This window comes from Pleurodeles waltl, chromosome 6 (assembly GCF_031143425.1).
Source record: "Pleurodeles waltl isolate 20211129_DDA chromosome 6, aPleWal1.hap1.20221129, whole genome shotgun sequence".
NCBI classification, from domain to species: domain Eukaryota; kingdom Metazoa; phylum Chordata; class Amphibia; order Caudata; family Salamandridae; genus Pleurodeles; species Pleurodeles waltl.
Window position 1 is genome coordinate 19,397,281 of NC_090445.1, and position 13,177 is coordinate 19,410,457.

The 13,177-nt window shown below is 52.7% G+C and overlaps 1 protein-coding gene across 1 annotated transcript in view; it reads left to right on the forward strand.

Moving 5' to 3' along the window:
• ASS1 (argininosuccinate synthase 1) overlaps positions 1-13,177 on the forward strand; it is a 271,201-nt gene that overhangs the window by 147,559 nt on the left and 110,465 nt on the right. Inside the window, exon 11 of the mRNA XM_069237057.1 lies at positions 4,031-4,115. Within this exon, the coding sequence (XP_069093158.1) occupies positions 4,031-4,115 (85 nt within the window). The remainder of the gene's footprint in view (positions 1-4,030; positions 4,116-13,177) is intronic.

The following is a 13,177-nucleotide window of genomic DNA, read 5'->3' on the forward strand; positions in this document are numbered from 1 at the left end:
TGTAACACTTTGCACCGCTCCTCGTCACTGACGCCACAAATGTAGCACTTTGCACCGCTCCCCGTCACTGATGCCACAAATGTAGCACTTTGCACCGCTCCTGGTCAATGTACACCACAAATGTAACACTTTGCACCGCTCCTCGTCACTGACGCCACAAATGTAACACTTTGCACCGCTCCCCGTCAATGTACACCACAAATGTAACACTTTGCTCCGCTCCCTGTCACTGACGCCACAAATGTAACACTTTGCTCAGCTCCCCGTCACTGATGCCACAAATGTAACACGTTGCACCGCTCCCCGTCACTGATGCCACAAATGTAACACTTTGCACCGCTCCCCGTCAATGTACACTACAAATGTAACACTTTGCGCCGCTCCCTGTCACTGTACGCCACAAATGTAACACTTTGCACCACTCCCTGTCAATGTACGCCACAAATGTAGCACTTTGCACCACTCCCCGTCACTGATGCTACAAATGTAGCACTTTGCACCGCTCCCCGTCACTGACGCCACAAATGTAGCACTTTGCACCGCTCCCCTTCACTGATGCCACAAATGTAGCACTTTGCACCGCTCCTGGTCAATGTACACCACAAATGTAACACTTTGCACCGCTCCTCGTCACTGACGCCACAAATGTAACACTTTGTACCACTCCCCGTCAATGTACGCCACAAATGTAACACTTTGCACCACGCTATGTTGCTCTACAACCAAATGTAATATTTTGCATAGATGTGTCTTGCGCTGGCAGGTGCAGTTCTGCAGCACGAGGTGTCACACACTTTATTCGGTCTCACCCCTTAGAGCAGGGTTCACTCATTGGGCGTTGGTATCTCACTCATTAGACATGAGACGCACACTTTATTGGGTCTCACTCCTTAGAACAGGGACCCCTCATTGGGCGTTGGTGTCTCACTCATTAGGCATGAGCCTCATGCTTTGTTCAGTCTCACTCTTTGGGTGTTAGTCTCACTTAGAGCAGGGAACCACTCACTGGGTGTCAGTGTCTCACCCCTTACTCATGAGCGTCACCGTCTGGTTGTCAGTCTCACTCATTGGTTGTCAGTGTCTCACTCCTTACCCATGAGCCTCACCTTTTGGTTTCCTGTCTCAATCTTTGGGCTCTGTCCTGCACCCTCATAGGCGCTGCTCCTGGAAATGCAAACTTTGTGTCACACCTCCTCAAACCTCGGCCCTGCCACTCCTCGGAGCGTGAAATCCGGGGACAGGATGGGGGTCCCCCCCGTCACTGGCTGCCACAGTGATCTCTATCTGGGGGGGGGGGGGAGGGTCCCTAACTGCCCAAGTTTACATTTAATAGCTGTAATGAGCAGAAACAGGCCCTTTCAGCCCTGATGGGCAACTGATTGCCACTAAATGGTAATGAGTGGGCAGATGGGGGGGATTAGCCCCCCCAAGCGCCGGGGCGCTGCTCAGAGCCCCTTCATGGCACTTGAAGAGGGGCCCCTCCCGGGCCCCATTCATGGCTGGCAGGCGGGTACCGTGCAGCATGTGTTGGGATGTCTTAGAAAGAGAGGTTACAGTGTTGGGGGGGCCCTCGGAGCCCCCACTGATCGCAGGGCCTGTCCCGGGGTCCCACCCTCCCCGGCTGGTGGGACAGAAGGTGCACTTGGCGCACAAAGGCGGGCGTGTAATTCGATTAGGTCGGGGCACGGCTGCGATTTCACACCCCCTAAAAGAAGTATTGGGGGGTGGGTGGGGGCACTTTTATTGCCTTTCCCCCCCATTGTGCCCGGCGACCCCCCTCTGGCGCTGCAGTCGCTTAGGCCTTTTTAAGAAGTTATTTGTGGTTCATATCTGTCGGGTCCGTTTAGGGCCGGTGCCTGCGTGACGGCGGGAGGGGCTCATGGCCACCGAGGCCCCCCTCCCTCCCAGGGCTGTCTGCCCCTCTCCCTCCCCTCTCTCCCAGGGCTGTCTCTCCCTCTCCCTCCCCTCCCTCCCAGGGCTGTCTCTCCCTCCCCTCCCTCCCAGGGCTGTCTGTCCCTCTCCCTCCCAGGGCTGTCTCTCCCTCCTCTCCCTCCCAGGGCTGTCTCTCCCTGTCCCTCCCTCCCAGGGCTGTCTCTCCCTCCTCTCCCTCCCAGGGCTGTCTCTCCCTGTCCCTCCCTCCCAGGGCTATCTATCCCTCTCCCTCCCCTCCCTCCCAGGGCTGTCTCTCCCTCCCCTCCCTCCCAGGGCTATCTGTCCCTCTCCCTCCCCTCCCTCCCAGGGCTGTCTCTCCCTCCCAGGGCTGTCTCTCCCTCTCCCTCCCCTCCCTCCCAGGGCTGTCTCTCCCTCTCCCTCCCCTCCCTCCCAGGGCTGTCTCTCTCACCCCCTCCTCTCCCTCCCAGGGCTGTCTGTCTGTCCCTCTCACTCCCGTCACTCCCAGGCCTGCCTCTCCCTCTCCCTCCCTCCCAGGTCTGTCTGTCCCTCTCCCTCCCCTCCCTCCCAGGGCTGTCTCTCACACCCTCTGCCAAGGGCTCTCTGTCTCTCCCTCTCACTACCTTCCTCCCATGTCCACCGAAGCCCCCCTCCCTCCCAGGGCTGTCTCTCCCTGTCCCTTCCCTCCCTCCCAGGGCTGTCTCTCTCTCTCCCTCCCCTCCCTCCCAGGTCTGTCTGTCTCGCCCTCTCACTCCCTGTCCTCCCTCCCAGGGCTGCCTCTCCCTCTCCCTCCCAGGGCTGTCTCTCCCTCTCACTCCCTGTCCTCCCTCCCAGGGCTGTCTCTCCCTCTCACACCCTCTGCCAAGGGCTGTCTGTCTCTGCAGCTCCCTTCCCTCCCTCCCAGGGATATTTCTGTCACTCCCTTCCCTCTCCCCCCAGGGCTGTCTCTCTCTCATTCCCTTCCCTCCCTCCCAGGGCTGTCTCTCTCTCATGCCCTTCCCTCCCTCCCAGGGCTGTCTCTCTCACTCCCTTCCCTCACTCCCAGGGCTGTCTGTCTGTCCCTCTCCCTCCCAGGGCTGTCTCTCTCACCCCCTCCCAGGGCTGTCTGCCTGTCACTCTCACTCCCTTCCCTCCTAGGGCTGTCTGTCTGTCCCTCCCACTCCCTGTCTCTCCCATTCACCCCATCACTCCACCACGAGCATGTCTGTGTCTGTCACTCTGTCTCGCTCTCTCCCCTCCTTGCCTCTGTCCCTCTCTCACTCCCTCGCTCCCTCACCTCCCTGCCTCTGTCGCTCTCCCCCTCCCTGCCTCTGTCCCTCTCCCTCTCTCACTCCCCCGCTCTCTCACCTCCCTGCCTCTGTCCCTCTCCCTCTCTCACTCCCCCGCTCTCTCACCTCCCTGCCTCTGTCCCTCTTTCACTGTCCTGCGCTCTCCTCTCTCTCTCCATCTACTTTCGTGCTCTCCCACCTCTGCCTTTTCTTTCTCCCTCCCTTACTCTTCTCTTCCTACCAGTCTGCTCCTCACCCTCTCCCCTCTTTCTCCGTGTTCCTCCTTCTGTCCTGCCTCGTCCTCACTCCCCTGCTCACTCTATCACCCTGTGCATCCTTTTTACCCTTTGACTCCCTCATTCTTCCTCCCTCACCACTCTCCGCCCCTCCACTCTCTGTCCCGCTCTCTCTCTTCTCCCGTCTTCCTTTCCCCCACTGCCTCCATCCCCACTGTCTCTCGGAAGGTAGAAGTGTAGTTTGAAGTTACATATTCCCTGTCGTGATATGTCAGGCTCCCACTGCCACCAATCTCCCTGGTGATATCTGTTATGTGTCGTGATATGTCAGGTTCGCAGGACCAGCACTATTCCTGGTGGTATCTGTTCTGTGTCGTGATATGTCAGGCTCGTACGTCCAGCACTGTCCTTGGTGATATGTGTTCTGTGTCATGATATGGCACGCTCACGTGACCACCACCGTCCCTAAAGATATGTGTACTGTGTATAATATATCAGGCTCACACGACCACCTGTGCCCCTGGTGATATGTGTTTTGTGTTGTGATATGTCAGCCTCGCACGGCCAACATTCTACTTGGTGATACATGTTCTGTGTCGTGATATGTCTCCCTTCTCTTTCTGCCGCTCTTCCCAGGGGTCCCCGTGCGGGTGACGAATGTTGGCGACGGAACCACTCACAGTTCATCTCTGGAGCTCTTCCTGTACCTTAATGGGATTGCGTAAGTGATGTGTGCACCCCCTGTTCACCTGCCAGACCCCCATGCTTTCTGTCCCCCTTCTGCTCTGTCTCCTGCTTCTTCTGAGCCTGGCCCCCTCCTCCCCAGCCCTCCCCCAGGCTGCACTTCATGTTCTGCTTCTCTGGGTTTTGTTTCTCGTTCTTCTCCTTTGCTTCTGCCTGTGTGTCTCCTGTGCTCTTCACACGCCTTCCTGTGTGTCCTGTGGTACCCCTCCTGTGTGTCTCCTGTGCTCTTCACTCATCTTCCTGTGTGTCCTGTGGTACCACTCCTGTGTGTCTCCTGTGCTCTTCACACACCTGTGTGTCCTGTGGTACCCCTCCTGTGTATCTCCTGCACCCTTCACACACCTTCCTGTGTGTCCTGTGGTACCCCTCCTGTGTGCCTCCTGTGCTCTTCACACGCCTTCCTGTGGTACTCCTCCTGTGAATCTGTATTACTCACCCTACCCCTTCCTGTGTGTCCTGTGGTACTCCTCCTGTGAATCCATAGTATTCTCTGCACCCCTTCCTGTGTGTCCTGGTACCCCTCCTGTGTATCTCCTGCACTCTTCACACATCTTCCTGTGTGTCCTGTGGTACCCCTCCTGTGTGTCTCCTGTGCTCTTCACTCACCTTCCTGTGTGTCCTGTGGTACCACTCCTGTGTGTCTCCTGTGCTCTTCACACGCCTTCCTATGGTACTCCTCCTGTGAATCTGTATTACTCACCCCACCCCTTTCTGTGTGTCCTGTGGTACTCCTCCTGTGAATCCATAGTATTCTCTGCACCCCTTCCTGTGTGTCCTGTGGTACCCCTCCTGTGAATCTGTAGTACTCGCCCACCCCTTCCTGTGTGTCGTGTGGTACCCCTCCTGTGTGTCTCCTGTGCTCTTCACACACCTTCCTGTGTGTCCTGCGGTACCTACGTGTCTCCTGCGCTCTTCACTCACCTTCCTGTGTGTCCCGTGGTACCCCTCCTGCGTGTCTCCTGCGCTCTTCACTCACCTTCCTGTGTGTCCTGTGGTACCCCTCCTGCGTGTCTCCTGTGCTCTTCACACACTTTCCTGTGTGTCCTGTGGTACCCCTCCTGCGTGTCTCCTGTGCGCTTCACACACCTTCCTGTGTGTCCTGTGGTACCCCTCCTGCATGTCTCCTGTACTCTTCACTCACCTTCCTGTGTGTCCTGTGGTACCCCTCCTGTGTATCCCCTGCACTCTTCACACACCTTCCTGTGTCTAATGTGGTACCCCTCCTGTGTGTCTCCTGTACTCTTCACTCACCTTCCTGTGTGTCCTGTGGTACCCCTCCTGTGTATCTCCTAGACTCTTCACACACCTTCCTGTGTGTTCTGTAGTACCCCTCCTGCGTGTCTCCTGCGCTCTTCACTCACCTTCCTGTGTGTCGTGTGGTACCCCTCCTGTGTGTCTCCTGTGCTCTTCACACACCTTCCTGTGTGTTCTGTGGTACCCCTCCTGTGTGTCTCCTGTGCTCTTCACACACCTTCCTGTGTATCTCCTGCACTCTTCACACATCTTCCTGTGTGTCCTGTGGTACCCCTCCTGTGTATCTCCTGCGCTCTTCACACATCTTCCTGTGTGTCCTGTGGTACCCCTCCTGTGTGTCTCCTGCGCTCTTCACTCACTGTAAGGAAATGCCTCCTTGGCATGGTTGCCCCCTGACTTTTTGCCTTTGCTGATGCTATGTTTACAATTGAAAGTGTGCTGAGGCCTGCTAACCAGGCCCCAGCACCAGTGTTCTTTCCCTAACCTGTACTTTTGTATCCACAATTGGCAGACCCTGGCATCCAGATAAGTCCCTTGTAACTGGTACTTCTAGTACCAAGGGCCCTGATGCCAAGGAAGGTCTCTAAGGGCTGCAGCATGTCTTATGCCACCCTGGATACCTCTCACTCAGCACAGACACACTGCTTGCCAGCTTGTGTGTGCTAGTGAGGACAAAACGAGTAAGTCGACATGGCACTCCCCTCAGGGTGCCATGCCAGCCTCTCACTGCCTATGCAGTATAGGTAAGACACCCCTCTAGCAGGCCTTACAGCCCTAAGGCAGGGTGCACTATACCATAGGTGAGGGTACCAGTGCATGAGCATGGTACCCCTACAGTGTCTAAACAAAACCTTAGACATTGTAAGTGCAGGGTAGCCATAAGAGTATATGGTCTGGGAGTCTGTCAAACACGAACTCCACAGCACCATAATGGCTACACTGAAAACTGGGAAGTTTGGTATCAAACTTCTCAGCACAATAAATGCACACTGATGCCAGTGTACATTTTATTGTAAAATACACCACAGAGGGCACCTTAGAGGTGCCCCCTGAAACTTAACCGACTATCTGTGTAGGCTGACTAGTTTTAGCAGCCTGCCACAAACCGAGACATGTTGCTGGCCCCATGGGGAGAGTGCCTTTGTCACTCTGAGGCCAGTAACAAAGCCTGCACTGGGTGGAGATGCTAACACCTCTCCCAGGCAGGAATTGTCACACCTGGCGGTGAACCTCAAAGGCTCACCTCCTTTGTGCCAACCCAGCAGGACACTCCAGCTAGTGGAGTTGCCCGCCCCCTCCGGCCAGGCCCCACTTTTGGCGGCAAGGCCGGAGAAGATAATGAGAATAACAAGGAGGAGTCACTGGCCAGTCAGGACAGCCCCTAAGGTGTCCTGAGCTGAGGTGACTCTAACTTTTAGAAATCCTCCATCTTGCAGATGGAGGATTCCCCCAATAGGGTTAGGATTGTGACCCCCTCCCCTTGGGAGGAGGCACAAAGAGGGTGTACCCACCCTCAGGGCTAGTAGCCATTGGCTACTAACCCCCCAGACCTAAACACGCCCTTAAATTTAGTATTTAAGGGCTACCCTGAACCCTAGAAAATTAGATTCCTGCAACTACAAGAAGAAGGACTGCCTAGCTGAAAACCCCTGCAGAGGAAGACCAGAAGACGACAACTGCCTTGGCTCCAGAAACTCACCGGCCTGTCTCCTGCCTTCCAAAGATCCTGCTCCAGCGACGCCTTCCAAAGGGACCAGCGACCTCGACATCCTCTGAGGACTGCCCCTGCTTCGAAAAGACAAGAAACTCCCGAGGACAGCGGACCTGCTCCAAGAAAAGCTGCAACTTTGTTTCCAGCAGCTTTAAAGAACCCTGCAAGCTCCCCGCAAGAAGCGTGAGACTTGCAACACTGCACCCGGCGACCCCGACTCGGCTGGTGGAGACCCGACACCTCAGGAGGGACCCCAGGACTACTCTGATACTGTGAGTACCAAAACCTGTCCCCCCTGAGCCCCCACAGCGCCGCCGGCAGAGGGAATCCCGAGGCTTCCCCTGACCGCGACTCTTTGAACCTAAAGTCCCGACGCCTGGGAGAGACCCTGCACCCGCAGCCCCCAGGACCTGAAGGACCGGACTTTCACTGGAGAAGTGACCCCCAGGAGTCCCTCTCCCTTGCCCAAGTGGAGGTTTCCCCGAGGAATCCCCCCCTTGCGTGCCTGCAGCGCTGAAGAGATCCCGAGATCTCTCATAGACTAACATTGCGAACCCGACGCCTGTTCCTACACTGCACCCGGCCGCCCCCGCGCTGCTGAGGGTGAAATTTCTGTGTGGACTTGTGTCCCCCCCGGTGCCCTACAAAACCCCCCTGGTCTGCCCTCCGAAGACGCGGGTACTTACCTGCAAGCAGACCGGAACCGGGGCACCCCCTTCTCTCCTTTCTAGCCTATGCGTTTTGGGCACCACTTTGAACTCTGCACCTGACCGGCCCTGAGCTGCTGGTGTGGTGACTTTGGGGTTGCTCTGAACCCCCAACGGTGGGCTACCTTGGACCAAGAACTAAGCCCTGTAAGTGTCTTACTTACCTGGTTAACCTAACAAATACTTACCTCCCCTAGGAACTGTGAAAATTGCACTAAGTGTCCACTTTTAAAACAGCTATTTGTCAATAACTTGAAAAGTATACATGCAATTTTGATGATTTGAAGTTCCTAAAGTACTTACCTGCAATACCGTTCGAATGAGATATTACATGTAGAATTTGAACCTGTGGTTCTTAAAATAAACTAAGAAAAGATATTTTTCTATACAAAAACCTATTGGCTGGATTTGTCTCTGAGTGTGTGTACCTCATTTATTGTCTATGTGTATGTACAACAAGTGCTTAACACTACTCCTTGGATAAGCCTACTGCTCGACCACACTACCACAAAATAGAGCATTAGTATTATCTATTTTTACCACTATTTTACCTCTAAGGGGAACCCTTGGACTCTGTGCATGCTATTCCTTACTTTGAAATAGCACATACAGAGCCAACTTCCTACATTGGTGGATCAGCGGTGGGGTACAAGACTTTGCATTTGCTGGACTACTCAGCCAATACCTGATCACACGTCAAATTCCAAAATTGTCATTAGAAATTGATTTTTGCAATTTGAAAAGTTTTCTAAATTCTTAAAAGACCTGCTAGGGCCTTGTGTTAGATCCTGTTTAGCATTTCTTTTAGAGTTTAAAAGTTTGTAAAAGTTTGAATTAGATTCTAGAACCAGTTGTAGATTCTTAAAAAGTATTCCAACTTTTAGAAGCAAAATGTCTAGCACAGATGTGACTGTGGTGGAACTCGACACCACACCTTACCTCCATCTTAAGATGAGGGAGCTAAGGTCACTCTGTAAAATAAAGAAAATAACAGTGGGCCCCAAACCTACCAAAATACAGCTCCAGGAGCTTTTGGCAGAGTTTGAAAAGGCCAACCCCTCTGAGGGTGGCAACTCAGAGGAAGACGATAGTGATTTGGAGGACAATTCCCCCCGACCAATCCTATCTAGGGAGAACAGGGTCCCTCAAACCCTGACTCCTAAAATAATAGTCAGAGATGCTGGTTCCCTCACAGGAGAGACCAACACCTCTGAAATCACTGAGGATAGCCCCAGTGAAGAGGACATCCAGTTAGCCAGGATGGCCAAAAGATTGGCTTTGGAAAGACAGATCCTAGCCATAGAGAGGGAAAGACAAGAGATGGGCCTAGGACCCATCAATGGTGGCAGCAACATAAATAGGGTCAGAGATTCTCCTGACATGTTGAAAATCCCTAAAGGGATTGTAACTAAATATGAAGATGGTGATGACATCACCAAATGGTTCACAGCTTTTGAGAGGGCTTGTGTAACCAGAAAAGTGAACAGATCTCACTGGGGTGCTCTCCTTTGGGAAATGTTCACAGGAAAGTGTAGGGATAGACTCCTCACACTCTCTGGACAAGATGCAGAATCTTATGACCTCATGAAGGGTACCCTGATTGAGGGCTTTGGATTCTCCACTGAGGAGTACAGGATTAGGTTCAGGGGGGCTCAAAAATCCTCGAGCCAGACCTGGGTTGACTTTGTTGACTACTCAGTGAAAACACTAGATGGTTGGATTCAAGGCAGTGGTGTAAGTAATTATGATGGGCTGTACAATTTATTTGTGAAAGAACACCTGTTAAGTAATTGTTTCAATGATAAACTGCATCAGCATCTGGTAGACCTAGGACCAATTTCTCCCCAAGAATTGGGAAAGAAGGCGGACCATTGGGTCAAGACAAGGGTGTCCAAGACTTCAACAGGGGGTGACCAAAAGAAAGGGGTCACAAAGACTCCCCAGGGGAAGGGTGATGAGACAACCAAAACTAAAAATAGTAAAGAGTCTTCTACAGGCCCCCAAAAACCTGCACAGGAGGGTGGGCCCAGAGCCTCTTCACAAAACAATGGGTACAAGGGTAAAAACTTTGATCCCAAAAAGGCCTGGTGTCATAGCTGTAAACAGCATGGACACCAAACTGGAGACAAGGCCTGTCCCAAGAAAGGTTCCACTCCAAACTCCCATCCAGGTAACACTGGTATGGCTAGTCTCCAAGTGGGATCAACAGTGTGCCCAGAGCAAATCAGGGTCCACACTGAAGCTACTCTAGTTTCTGAGGGTGGGGTGGATTTAGCCACACTAGCTGTCTGGCCGCCTAACATGCAAAAATACAGACAGCAACTCTTAATTAATGGGACTAGAATAGAGGGCCTGAGGGATACAGGTGCCAGTGTCACCATGGTGACAGAGAAACTGGTTTCCCCTGGCCAATACCTGACTGGAAAAACTTACACAGTCACCAACGCTGACAATCAGAAAAAAGTACATCCCATGGCAATGGTTACTTTAGAATGGGGAGGGGTCAATGGTCTGAAACAGGTGGTGGTCTCCTCAAATATCCCAGTGGACTGTCTGCTTGGAAATGACCTGGAGTCCTCAGCATGGGCTGAGGTAGAACTAAAAACCCATGCAGCAATGCTGGGTATCCCTGAACTGGTGTGTGTGAAAACAAGAGCACAATGCAAGGCACAGGGTGAACAAGTAGAGCTGGAGTCTGGAAGAATGGCCCAGCCTACCAAGAGGAAAGGAAAGTCAGTTGGGAAACCAACTGCAACACAGCAAAAGAAAGGGAACCTCTCTTCTCAGGAAGAAGTTCTGCCCTCTGAGGGAACTGAGCCTTTGGAGCTTGAACCTTACCAGGTTGAGCTCTTAGGCCCAGGGGGACCCTCAAGGGAGGAGCTGTGTAAGGGACAAGAAACCTGTCCCTCTCTTGAAGGCCTTAGGCAGCAAGCTGCTGAAGAGTCCAAAGGCAAGAAAAATGGAACGCATAGGGTCTATTGGGAAGATGGACTCCTGTACACTGAGGCCAGAGACCCCAAACCTGGTGCCACTAGGAGAGTGGTAGTGCCTCAGCTGTTCAGAGAGTTCATCCTAACATTGGCCCATGACATTCCCCTTGCTGGACATTTGGGACAAACCAAGACGTGGGAGAGGTTAGTCAACCACTTCTACTGGCCCAATATGTCCAACATGGTTAAGGAGTTTTGCCTCTCCTGCCCCACCTGTCAAGCCAGTGGTAAGACAGGTGGGCATCCAAAGGCCCCCCTCATTCCACTTCCAGTGGTGGGGGTTCCCTTTGAAAGAGTGGGTGTGGACATAGTTGGTCCACTAGAACCTCCCACAGCCTCAGGAAATATGTATATCCTGGTAGTAGTGGATCATGCTACCAGGTATCCTGAAGCTATTCCCCTTAGGTCGACTACTGCCCCTGCAGTAGCCAAGGCCCTCATTGGTATCTTTACCAGAGTGGGTTTCCCTAAGGAGGTGGTGTCTGACAGAGGTACCAACTTCATGTCAGCATACCTAAAGCACATGTGGAATGAGTGTGGGGTGACTTATAAATTCACTACACCATACCATCCACAAACTAATGGCTTAGTTGAGAGATTCAACAAGACATTAAAGGGCATGATCATGGGGCTCCCAGAAAAACTCAAAAGGAGATGGGATGTCCTCTTGCCATGTCTGCTTTTCGCTTACAGAGAGGTGCCACAGAAGGGAGTAGGATTCTCACCCTTTGAACTTCTGTTTGGTCATCCTGTAAGGGGACCACTTGCCCTTGTTAAAGAAGGCTGGGAGAGACCTCTCCATGAGCCTAAACAGGACATAGTGGACTATGTACTTGGCCTTCGCTCTAGAATGGCAGAGTACATGGAAAAGGCAACCAAACACCTTGAGGCCAGCCAACAGCTCCAGAAGTTTTGGTATGACCAAAAGGCTGCACTGGTTGAGTTCCAACCAGGGCAGAAAGTCTGGGTTCTGGAGCCTGTGGCTCCCAGGGCACTCCAGGACAAATGGAGTGGCCCTTACCCAGTACTAGAAAGGAAGAGTCAGGTCACCTACCTGGTGGACCTGGGCACAAGCAGGAGCCCCAAGAGGGTGATCCATGTGAACCGCCTTAAGCTCTTCCATGACAGGGCTGATGTGAATCTGTTGATGGTAACAGATGAGGATCAGGAGGCAGAGAGTGAACCTCTCCCTGATCTTCTGTCATCAGACCCAAAAGATGGCACAGTAGATGGAGTGATCTACTCAGACACCCTCTCTGGCCAACAGCAAGCTGATTGTAGGAGAGTCCTACAACAGTTTCCTGAACTCTTCTCCTTAACCCCTGGTCAGACACACCTGTGTACCCATGATGTGGACACAGGAGACAGTATGCCTGTCAAGAACAAAATCTTTAGACAGTCTGACCATGTTAAGGAAAGCATCAAGGTGGAAGTCCACAAGATGCTGGAATTGGGAGTAATTGAGCGCTCTGACAGCCCCTGGGCTAGCCCAGTGGTCTTAGTCCCCAAACCTCACACCAAAGATGGAAAGAAAGAGATGAGGTTTTGTGTGGACTACAGAGGGCTCAATTCTGTCACCAAGACAGATGCCCATCCAATTCCAAGAGCTGATGAGCTCATTGATAAATTAGGTGCTGCCAAATTTCTAAGTACCTTTGACTTGACAGCAGGGTACTGGCAAATAAAAATGGCACCTGGAGCAAAAGAAAAGACAGCATTCTCCACACCTGATGGGCATTATCAGTTTACTGTTATGCCCTTTGGTTTAAAGAATGCCCCTGCCACCTTCTAAAGGTTGGTGAATCAAGTCCTTGCTGGCTTGGAGTCCTTTAGCACAGCTTATCTTGATGATATTGCTGTCTTTAGCTCCACCTGGCAGGATCACCTGGTCCACCTGAGGAAGGTTTTGAAGGCTCTGCAATCTGCAGGCCTCTCTATCAAGGCATCCAAATGCCAGATAGGGCAGGGAACTGTGGTTTACTTGGGCCACCTTGTAGGTGGAGGCCAAGTTCAGCCACTCCAACCCAAGATCCAGACTATTCTGGACTGGGTAGCTCCAAAAACCCAGACTCAAGTCAGGGCATTCCTTGGCTTGACTGGGTATTACAGGAGGTTTGTGAAGGGATATGGATCCATTGTGACAGCCCTCACTGAACTCACCTCCAAGAAAATGCCCAAGAAAGTAAACTGGACTGTGGAATGCCAACAGGCCTTTGACACCCTGAAACAGGCAATGTGCTCAGCACCAGTTCTCAAAGCTCCAGATTATTCTAAGCAGTTCATTGTGCAGACTGATGCCTCTGAACATGGGATAGGGGCAGTTTTGTCCCAAACAAATGATGATGGCCTTGACCAGCCTGTTGCTTTCATTAGCAGG